At 57.9% G+C, this 17,047-nt stretch overlaps 2 protein-coding genes across 3 annotated transcripts; one reads left to right on the top strand and one right to left on the bottom strand.

Moving 5' to 3' along the window:
- On the top strand, nt 1-10,113 carry ZNF623 (zinc finger protein 623). The gene is made up of 2 exons (XM_028136665.2): nt 1-102; nt 6,462-10,113. Exon 2 carries the CDS (start codon nt 6,535-6,537, stop codon nt 8,035-8,037), a length of 1,503 nt encoding a protein of 500 aa, XP_027992466.2. The 5' UTR covers nt 1-102; nt 6,462-6,534; the 3' UTR covers nt 8,038-10,113.
- An 868-nt stretch (nt 10,114-10,981) lies between these two features.
- CCDC166 (coiled-coil domain containing 166) lies at nt 10,982-14,303 on the bottom strand. 2 transcript variants are annotated; one of them, XM_054708384.1, is made up of 4 exons: nt 14,175-14,303; nt 13,584-14,013; nt 12,579-13,477; nt 10,982-11,294 (listed from the first exon to the last, which is right to left on the bottom strand). In XM_054708384.1, exons 2-3 carry the CDS (start codon nt 14,001-14,003, stop codon nt 12,632-12,634), a joined length of 1,266 nt encoding a protein of 421 aa, XP_054564359.1. In that variant the 5' UTR covers nt 14,004-14,013; nt 14,175-14,303; the 3' UTR covers nt 10,982-11,294; nt 12,579-12,631. The 2 variants fall into 2 exon arrangements, with proteins under 2 accessions (XP_054564359.1, XP_054564360.1); XM_054708385.1 differs by having other exon boundaries at nt 13,608-14,013.
- Nucleotides 14,304-17,047: the final 2,744 nt, after the last annotated feature.

Here is a 17,047-nt window from a genome sequence, read left to right as displayed (position 1 = left end):
GCCGCGGAGTGCGGGACGCCTTGCGGGCTTTGTCGCTGGTCCTGCGGGCGGGCGTCCCGGGTTCGCGGCGGGGCGCGCCGTCTTCTCGCCGCCGGGCACCGGGTGAGTGGCGGGCCCCGGGCTGAGCGTGGCCGGCCCCGCACGGGGGTCCCGGAGCCTGGGCCTCGGGAGCCGGTCTCCCGGCAGCCGTCCCCGTGGCCTCAGCTCCCCTCCCTGAGGGACGGCCTGCGGGTGGTGCCGGGGCCAGGACTCCCGCCAGCCGCGAGCCTCCAGCCTCCTTCCCTCCGCGGCGGCCGGCCGGGCGTGGGGGCCGGTGTGCGGAGCCTGCGGCCGCCCTGGGACCTTTGTGCGGGGGCCGAGCCGGCCCGCCCTGGCCGGGGCCCGGGAGCCAGGAGGTGCGGGCCAGCCCGGCCCCCGCCTGGGCCTGGAGGGGCATCGCCGGGTGGGGAGAGGGGCTTGGCCGCGCTGCCTTCGCGCTTTCCGGAAGGTTCCCCTTCCCCAGATCTCTGACGTCAGGGCACCCCACACACGGCTACGTCATGGCCGTGGGGTCCTCGGGGCCTGAGACCCGTTTGTCCGCGAGCTCTCGCTCCTCGGCGCCCCCCGCCCCCGTCCCCGTCCCCGCAGCTCCCCCCCCTCCGCCCGGGCCCCTGGCGGGCGAATGGCAGCAGCGGCAGAGGTGCCGGCCCCCCAGGCCTCTCCGAGCTCCTCTCCCGGTCACAGCTGGAACGTTGTCAGAGGATCTTTTCTACACATTTTCATTGATTTCGGGAAGGGCTGGTGAGAGACGGAAACATCAGCGATGAGAGAGAATCCCTGACTGGCTGCCCCCTGCACGCCCCCCACGGGGGTGGAGCCCCGCACCCCGAGCAGCCCGTGCGCTGACCGGGAATCAAAGCTCAGCCGCGGGTGTGAGGGGACCCCAACCCGGCAGCGGCCAGGGCGCCCCCGTACAGAGAAGCGGGAGCAGGGGCTGCTCCGTGTTCTCACCCGCGGCCCGGTCCCCCTCGGAGTGCGGCGAGGGGTTCCTGACTCCGGAGAGGCCTCGGGGAGGAGAGGGAGGCGGCAGAGCCCAGAGCCCCGGCCCCGGTCCTGAGCGGGAGGTGGTCAGGGAGCAGCCGACCCCTGACCCGCGGTGCCTCCGAAAGCCGGTGAGGGAGCTGTCCGGCCTGGGCGGTGCTGCCCCGGCCTGGAGGGTGACAGGAGCACAGAGGGGTGTTGGCGTCCTGGGCAGAGCCCTGGGGGCAGAGGCGGAATGGCATTGGGGAGGGGAGGGGAGGGAGGGGGGAGTGGGGAGGAGATGGCACCAGTAGCTGGTGTGGCCTTAAGGAAGCCACCTCCTGAACTGCCGGTGGTGTGAGGACATAAGAAAACCAGGGAAGCCCTGACCGGTGTGGCTCAGTGGACAGAGCGTCGGCCTTCGGACTGAGGGGTCCTGGGTTCGATTCCAGTCACGGGCATGTACCTTGGTTGTGGGCCCATCCCCAGTGGGGGGTGTGCAGGAGGCGGCTGATGGATGTTTCTATCTCATCGAAGTTTCTAACTCTCTATCCCTCTCCCTTCCTCTCTGTAAAAAATCAGTAAAATATATTTTTTTAAAAAGAAAACCAGGGAAGCACTCGCCAGTGCACAGCTCCCTCCTCACGCAGCGGCAGGAGCACAGGCTGATGGCAGCGGCAGTGGCGGGGGGCGCATGGGGTCGCGAGCAGCTCCAGCCCACGTCTCTCTCAGCGGCCCCTGCCCGTATTTCTCCTTCTTCTCCGGGCCGAAGCACACCTTCCTTCCTGCTTCCTCTCTTTAGGGCCCCAGCAACAGACAGTGGCCCCGACTCCCCTGGAGCCCGAGGCCCCCTTACCAGTGCCAGGTGAGAGCACGGTTTCTAGTCCCTCCCCGTTGCCACCCCGAGCCACTCAGGGCTGCTCACAGGTTCGCGCTCCCAGCTCAGCTCTCGCTTCCTTTCCAGGACTGCCCACCTCCCTGAGCATCAGCTGTGCATTTAGACAATGCCTGTCATATTTTATCCAGCAACTTCTATGTGACAGCAGGCAGGTGGGCCGCGTTAGCCCAGTATCTGATGGGAGCCGAGACTGGTGTATTTTTACTTCCTTTTGTTCATTCCATTCAGGTTTCTTTCTCTTTCTCTCTCTTTTTTTTTTTCCTCATCAGGTTTCTTTAAATGAAAGAAGGGTGTTGTGGACTGAAGGGTCCCAGGTTCAATTCCGGTCAAGGGCACCTGCCCAGGTTGTGGGCTCAATCCCCAGTAGGGGGCATGCAGGAGGCAGCCGATCAAGGATTCTCTCTCATCATTGATGGTTCTCTCTCTTTCCCTCTCTTTTCCTCTCTGAAATCAATAAAAAGATATTTTAAAAATAAATAAATAAAGACGGGACCACACTATGCCCACCCGCCTGGGTCCCAGATTCAAGCACCAATTTCATTTTTCTTTCTTTCTTTTTTTTTAAATATATTTTATTGATTTTTTTTTTTTTTTACAGAGAGGAAGGGAGAAGGATAGAGAGTTAGAAACATTGATGAGAGAGAAACATCGATCAGCTGCCTCCTGCACACCCCCTACTGGGGATGTGCCCGCAACCAAGGTACATGCCCTTGACCGGAATCGAACCTGGGACCCTTGAGTCCGAAGGGCGACGCTTTTATCCACTGAGCCAAACCGGTTAGGGCCAATTTCATTTTTCTTGACAAAAGAAAAGGGAGCTACACATAACATACACACACACTGAGTGGCCAGATTATTATGCGTTCAGAGATCATAATAATCTGGCAACTTAGTGTATATAAAAGGCTAAGTGACTGGCTGGCTGGTACATATGACGCACACTGGCAATTTAAAAATAAATGATGGTCGAAACCGGTTTGGCTCAGTGGATAGAGCGTCAGCCTGCGGACTCAAGGGTCCCAGGTTTGGTTCTGGTCAGGGGCATGTACCTTGGTTGCGGGCACATCCCCAGTGGGGGTTGTGCAGGAGGCAGCTGATTGATGTTTCTCTCTCATCGATGTTTCTAGCTCTCTATCCCTCTCTCTTCCTCCCTGTGGAAAATCAATAAAATATATTTAAAAATGAATGATGACTTGTGCATGCGGGATACATATAAAGCTCTCGGCGCCACGCGTGTGTTTCGATCTGTCATCGTCTATCATGAATTTGACACTTCTATTATAGAAAAAGGGCAACTAGTGATACTAAAATATTTCTTCTAATTAATTTCCTTTCAATGTGCAGGAATCCGTGCACCGGGCCACTAGTTTAAACTTAAAACATAAAAGCAGAAGCTATCACTGACTCCAAAACAAAAGCCAACGTCCGACTGCCCCTATTTTAAATTAAGGGAAATAACGAGGCTTAAACTGTGAGCTTGCTTTTGTAATACCCGTCCGGCCGATCTGAGCAGCACACCGTCGGTGCGGCGGGTCACCCGCGAAGGAGCAGACCTTCCACCTGGCAGTGGCACCGGAGGCAGCGGACCTGGACTTGACCTTAACTCTGCCCCTTCCTGGCCCAGCCTCCGTTTCCTCGTCTGTAAAATAAAGTAACAGTACGAGCTCCTCATCGGGTTTGGAGGGGTGTTGGAGAGCGTGCGGGGCCGTTGCGAAGGACTGCACCCCTCTTCCCCCCAGTTCTGAACCCGTGAGGCAGGTGAAGAGCAAAACGTTGCGGTTCTGCCGGCCACAGGCTGGGACGGAGCGGCACTGAGCGCCCAGGCTGAGTGCCAGTTAGACTCCGGCCCGCTCACAGGCGGCACCGGCTGGCTGCAGCCTCTCCTTGGGGGGTGCCCCCCCAATGCGATAGGCTGGTACGAGAAGAGCTGCCCTGGGTGCCTAGAGGTGCTCCCACACCTTTCAGTCGCGACCTCTGCACCTCAGGGAACACCTGTCCTCAGGACACCAGACATCCTGGTCTGCCGTAGGGACTCAGCGCGACAGCCGGTATCTATCGGAGGAACTCGAATGCCAGGGCGCAGGTGCGGAGGTCCCGGGTGGGTGGGCACAGTGTGGTCCCGTCTTTATTTATTTATTTGTAAAATATCTTTTTATTGATTTCAGAGAGGAAGGGAGAGATAGAAACATCAGTGATGAGAGAGAATCCTTGATCAGCTGCCTCCTGCATGCCCCCTACTGGGGATTGAGCCCACAACCCGGGCATGTGCCCTTGACCAGAATTGAACCCAGGACCCTTCAGTCCGCAGGCCGATGCTCTGTGCACTGAGCCGCACCGGCCAGGGCTCATCTTTACCGTTAAAGATTGTGTGTAGGTGAGCGGATGACTTTCGGGAGAGGTCTGGGTGAGTGGGTATAAACAGGTAACAGTACCTACCTGTTGAACTGCTGAGGGTTTTAAGTTTCTCTCAGCATCACTTACCTTTAGATCTTGAAAAGTAACGAAACGATATAGGCAGGTGACTGATGTTCTTAAACCAAGTTAGTGGGCCTTTAAGGAGAAACACGCTGTCTGTGACGGCCACAGGGCTGTGGGCTCCGGGCTGCGTCACGGCCACGTCGAGTGGCCACGCTGCAGGAAGCTGTGTCGCCCGACCCGCTGGCACATCGCGTGCCCAGCGCCGCAGCGTGGTCGGTTGGCGGTGTGCGGTGCAGTCCTCTCTGCCGCAGGGAGCACTGCCTCCAGGGCCGGGTCACCCGTGAGCTGGTTGCAGCCTGGACTCAAGGTGCCGTACCGGATTCGGAGCGAGTGTTTCCAGCAGGAAACTTGATTTCTCAGGTTCCTTCTCACAGGCAGGTGCTGGCTGTGCCCCTCGCCTGACAGAGCCTGGCTGCTGGGCCCCATCCACATGTCCCCGTGGGGCGGGAGACAGGCCACGTACCAGTTCTCCATCACAGGGTCACACCCAGCCTCAGGTGACTCTGGGAAATGTAGTCACTGGCTGGGTGGCCATGTGCCTACTAAAATCTCAAGTGCTGCCCTGGCTGGTTTGCTCAGTGGATAGAGCGTTGGCCTGTGGACCAAAGGGTCCTGGATTCGATTCTGGTCAAGGGCACATGCCTCAGTTGCCTGCTCCTCTCTGGTCCGGGCCCTAGTCAGGGCTTGTGCAGGAGGCAACCAATCGATGTGCTTCTCTCACATTGATATTTCTGTCTTTCCCTCTTTCTCCCACTCTCTCTAAAAATCAATGAAGCCCTAGCCGGTTTGGCTCAGTGGATAGAGCGTCGGCCTGCAGACTGTCCAAAATCGGTTCCAGTCAAGGGCACATGCCTGGGTTGTGGGCTTGATCCCCCAGTAAGGGGTGTGCAGGAGGCAGCCGATCAGTGAGTCTCCATCATCATTGATGTTCCTATCTCTCCCTCTCCCTCTCTGAAATCAATAAAAATATATATTGATTTCAAAGGAAGCAGGGATGCTGGGCAGTCTTCAGTCTCTGCTGCAGTTTAGCCCACTGGCCACCCCTCCTCCCAGCCAGGCTCCCTGGCGGCACCAGGTGGCTTCCACAGCCACAGGCCTGTGTTCGACTGGCTCCTGACTGGTGCTGTGGATGTTGCCAACAACATTGGGATCATCTAACTGAGTCCAGCTGCCTGATTCTAAATATAAACACCTCACACTGTGAAAAGCATGTGAGAGAGCTCAGTCCTGGCTGGTGTGGGTTGGTGATTTGGAGCAATGGCTCACACACCAAAAGGTTGAGGGTTCGATTCCCGTCAAGGGCATGTACCTGGGTTGCAGGTTTGATCCCTGGCCCCAGTTGGGTGTGTGGGGAGGCAGCCAACCAATGTCTCTCACATCAGTGTTTCTCTTTTTGTCTCCCCCCCCCCCCCCCCCGCCTGCTTCCTCTCTCAAAAAAAATGAGTGGGAAAAAGTATCCTGGGGTGAAGATTAGCAACAAGAAAGAATGTAGAGAGCTCAGCAGGAAGCAGACATAGCTAGGAAGCAAGTGGAATTGAACCCAAGCGGGTTTCCCTATGCAGGTCTGATAGAGGACGAAAGGGGCAGGGGAGTTAGGGTTGGTACGAGGGAGAATGGTTTTACACTTGATCTTAGCCAATGGTGCCGGAAGTCCGAGAAGCGATGCCAGAAAAGGGTTTTAACACGTAACCAAAATGAACGTGTAACACGCTGACATGGGGTCTGCGCTGGCGAGGAGGGAACGTTTCGCTCTTCACCTGCCTCACTGGTTCAGAACTGGGAGGACGTGAAGGAACGAGGGGCATCAAAGAGGTGGTAAGGTTGCTGTATTTGTGTGTCTGGAAATACATCTTGATTTTGGTAGTTCAAGCCCGATCCCTACCCATCGGCCACCAACCAGTCTGTCCTCTGGAGTGGGAGGAGGGAGCCCCAAAGAAGCCTTCCCACGTGGGAGGCTGTTCGGGGTGAGACGAGTGTGCGCAGAGGACACACTTTCCTCTCCGTGGATGTGTTTCACCCCCACCCGCTCCGTGGGGTTCCTGTCTATTAATGAGGCGGAAGATGATCGTACTCTGTTTTATTTCAGGTTCTGATGCAGGAACTGGTGAGAAGGTGACTCTGGAGTCTGAATTTCTGAGAATGGAAATCCGCCAAGGACAATGTCACAAACACTCACAGTGATGGAGACTCCTGCCCCCGAGTCTGGGGACGTCCCTGCACCGGGATTAGGAGGGCTGTTGGGAAACCTGGAAGGGCAGAGCCCCCCGTCTCGGGAGGGAGGTTTCAAGCAGGTGACAGTTACTCACTGGAAGGTCCAAACGGGAGAGGCGGTCCAGGGGGGCGGTGAGTGCAGGGGCAGCCCTGTTCTGCGCTCAGACCTCCGCATCCTTCAGAGGGAGCTCATGGAAGGGGAAGCCCACCCTTGTGGGACTTGTGGCAGAAGCTTCCCGTTTATTTCGGACCTCATTAGACACCAGGTTTCCCATGCTGCGGAGAAGCCTTACAGATGTGACCAGTGTGGGAAAGCCTTCAGCCAGAGCTCCCACCTTGTTGAGCACCAGAGTGTTCACACCCGAGAAAGACTCTACGTGTGCAATGCTTGTGGGAAAGACTTCACTCACTATGCAGATCTCATCGAGCATCAGCGAGCACACGCAGGAGAAAAGCCGTTCAAGTGCGCTCAGTGCGGGAAAGCCTTCTGTCACAGCTCAGACCTGATTCGACACCAGCGCGTCCATACCCGGGAGAGGCCTTTTGAATGCAAAGAATGTGGGAAAGGCTTTAGTCAGAGTTCATTGCTCATTCGACATCAGAGGATTCACACAGGAGAAAGGCCCTATGAGTGTAACGAATGCGGGAAATCCTTCATTCGGAGCTCAAGCCTCATTCGACATTATCAGACCCACACGGAAGTGAAACAGTATGAATGTAAGGAATGTGGGAAGGCCTTCCGTCATCGCTCGGACCTCATCGAACATCAGAGGATCCACACTGGAGAGAGGCCCTTTGAGTGCAACGAGTGTGGCAAAGCCTTCATCAGGAGCTCAAAGCTCATCCAGCATCAGAGGATCCACACTGGGGAGAGGCCTTATGTTTGCAACGAGTGTGGGAAGCGCTTCAGCCAGACGTCAAACTTCACTCAGCATCAGAGAATTCACACTGGAGAGAAACTCTACGAATGCAATGAATGTGGGAAAGCCTTCTTCCTGAGTTCATACCTTATTCGGCACCAGAAAATTCACACTGGAGAGAGGGTCTACGAATGCAAGGAGTGTGGCAAAGCTTTTCTGCAGAAAGCTCATCTCACCGAACATCAGAAGATCCACACGGGGGACAGGCCCTTTGAGTGTAAGGACTGTGGGAAAGCCTTCATCCAGAGCTCCAAGCTGCTGCTGCACCAGATCATTCACACGGGAGAGAAGCCCTATGTGTGCAGTTACTGTGGGAAAGGGTTCATTCAGAGGTCAAACTTCCTTCAACACCAGAAGATTCACACTGAAGAGAAACTGTACGATTGTAGTCAGTATGGGAAAGATTGCCACTCTAATCCAAACTTTAAAAATAACCAAGGTGTTACTCAAGAGGGGCTTCCCTTGAGTAAGACCCCCGCACATTTGGGTGAGAAATCTGTAAGTCAGGGGGGTCGTACAGATGACTTGTAATTATGCTCCAAGTCAGTGATGTTTGCCAGTGGGTGGCATAAGCGTAGTGGCTCACGTGCCTTTGGCCATGTCAGCCTTTCCCAGAGTCACGGCTGGGGCTGCTTTAGGAGTGGGCTGCCGCCTGCGTGTGCAGCCATGCTGGACTGACCGGCCAGGAACCTGTGTCCTCGGGAGAGCTACCTGAAGACAGCTGACTGAGCTGGGACAGTTTGGGGCCAGGAGCTAGGTCTCTAGATGTTCCTGCACAATTACAGTTCACCCCTGGGCTACGTCCCCTTTAGAGGAGAACTGTGTCCGCTCGTTAAACGTGCGATGGAGCGATTTAGATCTGTCCAAAGAGGCACGTCAGAGAGCCGCAGGGGGGTTCCCTGTGGTCCGTGGGCACATTCTGAGCTCCCTCCCTGCATCCTAAGTTCTGCTTCCTGGAGCCTCGTCTCCCACCGCCTCGCTCAGTGCTGCAGCAGCACTGACGGACGTTCCCGTATCCCAGCTGTCCCTGCGCCCTGGCCTCCTCGTTTGAATGCTCTCCCTCTCCTGCCCTGGCTACTCATCACCCAGAGACCATCCAGGCATCACGTCAGGCTCAGCCTCTTCACCGCGGGGCTGCTGTCACCCCTCCGCACCTGTTCCTGCATTGACTCTGACATGTAAGAATTGTGTTCTTCTCTATGTCTCATTATTGCACTGCTGATTCCTTGTGGACACAGTTACTTCTGACTGGTTTACGTGTCCCTGGTGTCTAGCGCAGGACAATAAAAAAGCCCGCCCCCTCTCTGTGTACGTGGTGCCTCTCCGGCTGTGTCGCTTTTTGCTGCTATTTTAAAACACCTGGATTTTGTCCTTGCTTTGTGCAGTGTCATCTGCTGGGCTGCTGGGAAGACCTGCTCAGCCTCGTCCATGTCTTCTGCTCGGCCTCCAGCCCGAAGTCTCAGGTGGCGGCCAGTGTGAGCCCCGTGCCCTCGCATTGCTGCTGTCAGAGCTCGGCCAGGGCCACGCACTGGCTTTGGGGGGCACGGTCTTCACTTCGTTGTCTGTGCGTCTTTCTGGTTCACCCCAGGGCACCGAGTCCCAGCACAGGACATAACTTCCGCCTCTGAGCAGTCCAGGGCTGAACTCAACCCTTCTCGCCCTTTTCTACTCGCTGGCTCCTCCTGTCAATCACTCGAAAGCATTTCAACCTGTAACAACCAGTGGTCAGTCCTGGGAAGACGCATGGGTCCTGAGGTCATTCCACGTCTATAGGGAAGCCAGGGCACCACACAATGAGCGACGTGTGGAGACAGACACGTGTTCCTGGCCGTGTGGGAGCGTGGCCTTTGAGCTGGTCCGCGGAGATTAGACATTGTCAGCTGGAGAAGGTGGAATGAAGGGAATCGAGCAGAAGCGGGGAGTTGATTACACATCGGACACCTGGCTAGTGAGGCCATTGGTTGTTGCCTCTGAATTTCCTTGATCTAAACATTAACCAAAACCCCTACTTGTGAAATTAAGTTTTGCCCATGAAGTCATTTTGAGTTAACAAATGTCAGCAATCCTAGAAGCCCCAAGGGAGTAAGTACCGTAGTTTTAAAAGGGCTGCAGTCCTCTCCGGAGAGCTCACCACCTGACGTGCGGACTCGGGTGTTAGCGGGTCATTTTAACCAACTTGGTTGCGGTCCCGTTTCCACACAGCACGAACACCGATTTCAAGTGCACAGAGTTTTAACGTGCGCCGTGTCCCACCGCCATAACCGGGAAGTAGCCTTCCTATCGCCCAGAGGGTTCCCTTCGGCCGTTTCTGTTACTCCCAGCCCAGCCCCAAACATCCGCGGTCGGTCTGTCGGCGCAGGTAAGCTTGCTTGTTCTGGGACTCGATAGGAGTGGATGCCTACGGTATGTGATCTTGTGTGTCTAACTCCTCTCCAGTTTGGCATGTTTTAAAACTCAACCCAGCGTAGTTTCTAGCTGCAGTAGCTCTTCTCTTTGCTGAGTCATGTTCAATTGTATAAACCATCATTTATTATTCATCTGTTGTTACAAATTTGAGTTTCCAGCTTGGACTGTTAAGAATAAAACTGATGAACATTTATGTACAGGTATTCGGAAATGCCTCTTATATCTCTTGGGTGAGTGACTAGGAATTGCTGTTATCACTGTTTTTAACTTTATAAAAAAATCGCCATTCCCAGCCAGTGTGACTCGGTTGGTTGGAGTGTTCTTCCTACACCAAAAGGTGGGTTTGATTCCACTTGGGGCACACGCCCAGATTGTGGGTTCGATCCCCAGGTGGAGTGTGTGTGGGAGACAGCCAATCAATGTTTCACTCTCACACTGATGTTTCTTTCTCCTCCTCCCTTTCTTTCTCTAAAAAAATCAATAGAAGCATGTGCTCAGGTGATTTAAAAAAAATTTTCCAACAAATTTCTCTACTGACTACCATTTTGTACTCTGGCCACAGTGTGTCAGGGTTCCAGTGGCTCCACATCCTCATCAACACGCCATTGTCACTCCTCTAACACGGAACCCAGCCCCGTGGTGTACGTGTGTCTATTTCGTCCTGCGTGGCGGGGCTGAGCACCTTTCCACATGCATGCTGCCACCGCTGTCATCCCCGTGATGTGTCTGTTCACGACGTTTGCCCACGTTTTTGTTGCTGTTCGTTCTCACCTGAGGATATTTTTCCATTAATTTTTTAGAGAGAGTGGAAGGAAGGGGGAGAGACACAGAGAGAGAAACACTGATGTGAGAGAGAGACGTCAATTGGTTGCCTCCCACACATACCCTGACCAGGGCCAGGGATCGAGCCTGCAACCGAGGTACAAGCCCTTGACCGCAATTGCACCCGGGACCCCTCAGTGTGCGGGCTGACGCTCATCCACTGAGCCAAGCTGGCGAGGGCTTGAGCAGCTGGTTTAGAGGAAGAGGCGGGAGTGCTGGGCGAGGAATGAGGAGCGAGCAGCAAGGTGTTCAAAGTGACTCTTATTGAAGCAAAACACACACAAATAGGAACCACATGTAAGTGCCGGGAGGATGAGCTTCCACAGAGAAAGGAGCAGTGGCCGGTCTGTGGGTACTGTGACTGCCAGCAGATTCTTAAGCCTGGAAGGTGCGATGGAGATATACAGCGTTTGGAGGGTTGGGGTGTGGGGTGGGGGGAAGATATGATCTTCACGAATTACAAGCTTAAATGTGCACGTCAACATCTCAGATAACCACTGACAAAGACGGGTACGATTTCTACAAAGCAGAGACGCAAATGAAATGGGGCAGGAGTCCAACTGAAACACAAAATGAGAAAGAAAATTCAGAAACTATAAAATAAACGGGTAAAAAGTAATGCTGCTATTAATACTGCAACTCAACCACTATGAACTAACCACACTCTGTGGTCCAAAATAATCGTTCCAAAATTCTTAGTCAATGGCGACTACAAGGAGAAACTGACAACTGCCTACTGAGTGGCATTCCTACTTCACAGGAAGCACTGGGCCAGAGCGAGGGGCGGACCCCAGAGGGCGGAGTTTCCACTTCCTTTTGAACCTGTGCTCTCAACTCCTGCCACTCGACCCAGGTCCTATTCCAGCTCCCCGGGCCGTTCCATCCCAGGGGTCCTCTCATTGGGCCCTCAGATCCCCGGCTGAAGAGGCCCTGCCTCTCGGACCCCGCTCTCTCCTCCGACCCTTCCCTCTGAGCTCAGGATGATGTCGCTGTCCTGGGGCCAGCGCCGAGGGTCAGCCAGGCGGCCTCCTGGGACAGCCATCGTGTCTATGCACCACACCTCAGGGACATCTTACCAGCTGTGCACATTGGGACTGACCACTGAATGCGTTCAGCTGGCAGGCAGGGCGGCCAGAGGGCCTTGTGGGGACAGCTGACCACACTTTAATGTGAGCTGAGGACGAGCTAGTACCCTACTCTCCACACTGACTTCCTGACCCGCACCATCGGGCTGCAGGATGTCGGAGAACGGCCCTGTCCTCAGGAAACACTACAGGATGTAGAGGTGAAGGGCTGTGAACCTCATCTGAAACGTATGGGGCGTGGGGCGCACACACACACACACCCCGCAAGAGGTAGAAAGCAAACTGCTGGTGAGTCTGGATAAATGGTATACGAGACTTCACTGTACTAGTCTTGCAACTTTTCTCTAAATTTGAAATTACCTTAAAGTAAAAAAAATTACCCAACCCCCACAAGGGGTTAAACAGAAAACCCGTGGCTTCTCAGGGTGCTCCCACTGTGGCCGACACTGGCCTCCGACACAAACACAGCCACGCACCCCAGGCCCCTCTTCTGTCCTCACCACCTGCCCGTGCCCCCATGCCCGTCTCTGCCACCACTGGCAGGCCTAGGGGGCAGGATGCCGATGCCCCGGACTCTCTGGCCCTGGCCCTGCGGGAGCAGCCGAGCCGGCCACGGTGGGGAGGGATGCTGGGTCCGGCTGACACGGGGTGAAGGGCAACAGCCTGGGAAGGAGTCAGTGGCCGGAGCTGGCAGGCGGTGCCACAGGTGTGTGTGTGTGTGTGGGGGGGGGTCACATTTTAATTAACAACCGCACTCACCAGCTAGCTTCCTGCGCTCCGGTCTCCCCACCCTGGACTCCTTCCAGGCGGGTTCAGTCTGCCGAGTCAGTGTCCACAGTCTCCTTCAACGGGCTCGACCCCGGGACAGAGTGAGCAGAGGGTGTGGAGCTCTGTAAGGCCGCGCGGAATGAGGACCGCGAAGGGATCCTGGAGCCGTGGCGGGACTGGGTCAAGGATGAGACCCGCGAGCCGGGGTGGGACAGGGCCAGGGAGCCCGGGCGGGACGGGGCCAAGGATGGCACTTGGGAGTCCCTTTTCGACCGGTCCTGGGAATGCAACTGTGACCCCGCCTTCAGCGAGGCCAGCGACGGGACCATGGAGCCCACACGCAGCGAGGCCACGGACGGGGCCCTGGAGACGGCGATGGAAGAGACCTGGGACGGGTTCCGAGAGGCCTCGAACCAGGAGCCCGTGGCGGAGATGGAGGAGTCGGTGCCGGAGGCTAAGGACCCCATGCGCGAGGAGGACAGCGGTTGGCACAGCTCCGGGCCTCCGGGCCCCCGGCGCAGCCAACCGTGCACGCGCGCCAGGTCCCACGTGTCCTGGTGCTCGCTCCACAGCTGCTCGCGCTGCAGCAGCAGCTGGCGCCGCATGTCGTGCAGCAGGTGGGCCCGGCGCAGCAGCCGCAGCAGCTCCTCCCGCAGCCGCCCGTTGTCCGCCTTGATGGTCTGCGTGTGCGCGATGAGCGCGCGCGCCGCCTCCCTCTCCGCGCGCCGCGCCAGGGACTGCACCCGCTGGCGCGCCTCCCGCTCGAAGGCCGCCTTGTCCTCCAGGAAGCGCCGCTTGACGCGGTGGAGCAGCTGCGTGTGCTCCACGCGCATGTGCAGCAGCTCGCGCTCCAGCGTCCGGATTCGCGCCAGCTGTTCCAGCTGCAGCTCCTGCGGCGGCGGCGGCGGCAGCGCGGGTCAGCACGCGCCCCGCTCACCCGGCTTCCGACCCCCGCCCGGGCCCGGCCCCACCCGCCCACGGCGCACGCGCACTGGCCTTGTAGGGCTGCAGCTCCTGCACCTGCCGCGCCATGTGCGCCGCGCGCGCCTCCATCTCCTGCAGCTGCGCGCGCACGCCGTCCTCGCGCCCGTGGTACAGCGCCTCCAGGTCGGCGCGCTGGCTGTGGATCTGCGCCAGGTCCACGCGGTTCTGCTCCTCCAGGCGCACCGTGGCGTTGGCGCAGCGCTGCGCGTGCGCGCTCACGTAGGTGGCGTAGAAGCGGTTCTCGTCGCGCAGGCGCAGCGCCTCGCCGTCCAGGAGGATGTTGTCCTGCAGCACCTGGTCCACGCACTGCTCGTAGGCGTCCAGCTGCTGCGTGAGCAGCCGGTACTCGCGCAGCAGGTACTGCGCGCGCTCCGACAGCCGCGCCTCGGCGCCCTCTGCCGGCCGACTCCCGCGCTTCTTCTTGGGCGCCATGAGCCCCGGCCTGGGGCAGAGCGACACGTGAGGGCTCGCCCGCAGCCCGCCCCCCACCCCGCCCTGCTCCTCCGCAGCCCGAGGGCTCTAGCGGGTGGGGCGCGTCTCAGGGTCGGGGGAGGCAGAAGCAGGGGTATGGGATGAATCGGGGGTCGGGGCCCCGTGGCCAACCTTTACTCGTGGGTTCTTTTGGGACCGTGGCCATCCGTCGGGGTGCGCCCACCTCGAGTATTGTTGGCGTTCAGCCCCTACAGTCTCCATGGAGACAGAACTTAGCCGCCCTCCCCCACTATCACCCCGTCGCTGGGGCAACAGCCCTACTCCCCCATCCCCCATCCAATCCCCCGATCCCCGCACTCAAAGCTGATACCGGACACCGTGTGAGCCCCGCACAGGTCCGACCGGGACTGGGACCTGGGCTTCCGGCAGACGAAGCAGGATCCCGCCTCCACGCCCAGCAGGCTGGTGTCAGAGCCCCGGCAATTCACTCCCACGGCCGCACCTGCACGACACGTGTGGCAGCGCCTCTTAAAATGACGAACACAACGGAGGCATTTTCCTTCGTGTAAAAAATATGCTTTATAAATAAAGACAAAATGGCATAAACTTCAAGACAATGCAGAATCTTTGTTTATTTTAACATTAAAATATTAAAGACACAGCCCGGCCGGCGTGGCTCAGTGGTTGAGCATCGACCTATGAACCAGGAGGTCAGGATTCGATTCCCTGTGAGGGCACCTGCCCGGGTTTCGGGCTCAATCCCCAGTGTGGGGTGTGTAGGAGGCAGCCCGTCAGTGATTCTCTCTCATCCCTGTTTCTGTCTCTCTCCCTCTCCCTTCCTCTCTGAAATCAATAAAAATATATTTTTAAGAAATATTATAAAAGAAACACTGCTCATGACCTAAAACAGCATCTGAGCGATGGCCTTAAAGGATACGGACTTTTAATAGGATATTGGTGCCTGACTTACAGAAAATTGACAGAAGACCAACTAGAATCAGGGAAAAACAGAAAACCTTGAACCTGCAAGTGGGGGCTTTCCTGAGGCCATTTGGGACGGTTCCCTCCAGCCCAAGCCTGTCAAACTCGCCGCTGCGGGCTGCATGCGTGCTCTGGCCGCTCTCCAGGGTCTGGCATCTACATATCAGGATCTCTGCCCCCAGGGGCAGCTGCCTGCGCCACCCTGCACCTCACCACCCTCAAGGCCTGCCTGGGGCCGCTGTACCCATTGGACAGATTTAGAAACTGAGACTGCAGAAAGCGGAGGCCTATTCCCAGGGCCCATCTAGTCCTTCGCAGTCTGACTCCGTGCCTCCCAGGAGCGCTGTCCCTGCCTCTCCCGGGGCTCCTGTCCGGCACACACACCTGTCACGGGAGCGTCTGGGTCGAACTTAGCCTTTTAATGTTGTTGCTAGATGAAGGACTCGACCAGGGCCCACCACCCTTCCCTGCCACGGCCACCCGGGCCTGCGGCTTTGGGCGATGCCAGCTGCTGGGCAACGGTCAGACGAAGGGACCCTGGGGCCTGGAAGCCCCGCCCCACCCCAGCACAGGGTCCCTCCACCAGAAGCAGTCCTGATGGCGGCACCACAGCAAAGGGACGGTGCCCAGGGGCGTGAGTGGAGTCCAGGAGAGCCCGCCTACCTGTGCCCTCTGGCTGGCGTCCAGCCCTGGGGACCCGCGGCCTGGCTGTCCTCTGGGCGGGACCCACGTCTGCCCCTTTCCTGTATCCCCGGCGGCACCCGCCCGCGAGCCTGCCTTCCCCTGCACCCCCACCTGAGTGGCTCTTGGCCAGGGGCTCGGGCAGGGACCCCTCCTCCAGCGGCCTCCCCTCCAAAGCCAGGGATCGTGGGACAGCGCCAGCCCCACCCCAGGCGCGTGTCAGCTCCAGGGAAGCCCACGTGCAGTCAGATGGGCATCGGCCCCACAGCCAGGGCTGCCCACCCCAGACACAGGCGCAGCGAGGGCCACGCAGCGATGCCACCCACCCCCCAGGAGCAAAGACAGGCCTGAGCCAGCGGGACCCTGGAGCAGGCGCGGACCCAGGAGAGCCGGGCGGGGGGGGGGGGGGGGGCGCGGTGATGCCGCTGTGACGACCCTGCTCGGGGTCAGGGGGCCACAGGTCGGAGAGGCCTTGCTAGAGGCCGGTGTCTATAGGCTTGGCTCCCCGGTCCTCCCTGAGGGTCTGGCCCGTAGGGATGGGACTTGGGCTGTGGTCCAGGCCATGCCCCTCCCCAGGGGCTTTGCTTGTGAAGATGAGAACGACAAATTGAAGAATGCCCGAGTCCAGAGCCCCGCCCAGGCCCCTCTGCAGGCTGGCTCCGAGGTGACCCGCGAGATGGCCACTTCTTTTCTTTTTAAAAATGTGTATGTATGTTTTTTATTGATTTCAGAGAGGAAGGGAAAGGGAGAGAGAGATAGGAACATCAGTGATGAGACTCATGGATCGGCTGCCTCCTGCACGCCCCCGACTGGGAATCAAGCCCGCAACCCAGGCAGGTGCTCTGACCGGAAATGGAACCCTGGCCTCCTGGTTCATGAGCCGACGCTCAACCACTGAGCCAGCGGGTGGGGGAGGCTGTGCCCCAGACGAGAAGGGCAGTGGCTCCGACTGTGACACAGCGGGAAACAGCGTGACAGCCACTTGGACTTTGACCCTGAGGAGCGGGGAAGGGGTGGGCCTGCCCTCGGGACGGTGACGCTGGCGGGCAGGGCCAGGCCCCGGGACGGGGGTGGTCTGCCGGGGGGTGGTCTGCCGGGGGGTGGTCTGCAGTGTGTTTTCCATCATTTCTGCCTACGCTGGGTTTACTGTTCTCCTTGCTTTCTAGCTTCTTACGGCGGAAACTCACACTTTCCTAACACAGGCATTTGGATCCATCCATGTCCCTCTCAGCGTTGCTCGGCCGCATCCCGGGCTTTCTCAGATCACCTTTCTTCTGATCGTTCCGGTCAGATAGTTTATAATCCCCCACATCACTCTGACCCCGGCTCACTCACAGGGGCGCTGTGTGAAACTCCGGGTCCTTTTTGGGGGAGAGAGGGGG

Source organism: Eptesicus fuscus, chromosome 19 (assembly GCF_027574615.1).
Source record: "Eptesicus fuscus isolate TK198812 chromosome 19, DD_ASM_mEF_20220401, whole genome shotgun sequence".
Classification (NCBI taxonomy): Eukaryota; Metazoa; Chordata; class Mammalia; order Chiroptera; family Vespertilionidae; genus Eptesicus; species Eptesicus fuscus.
This window is presented reverse-complemented; position numbering and strand designations above follow the sequence as displayed.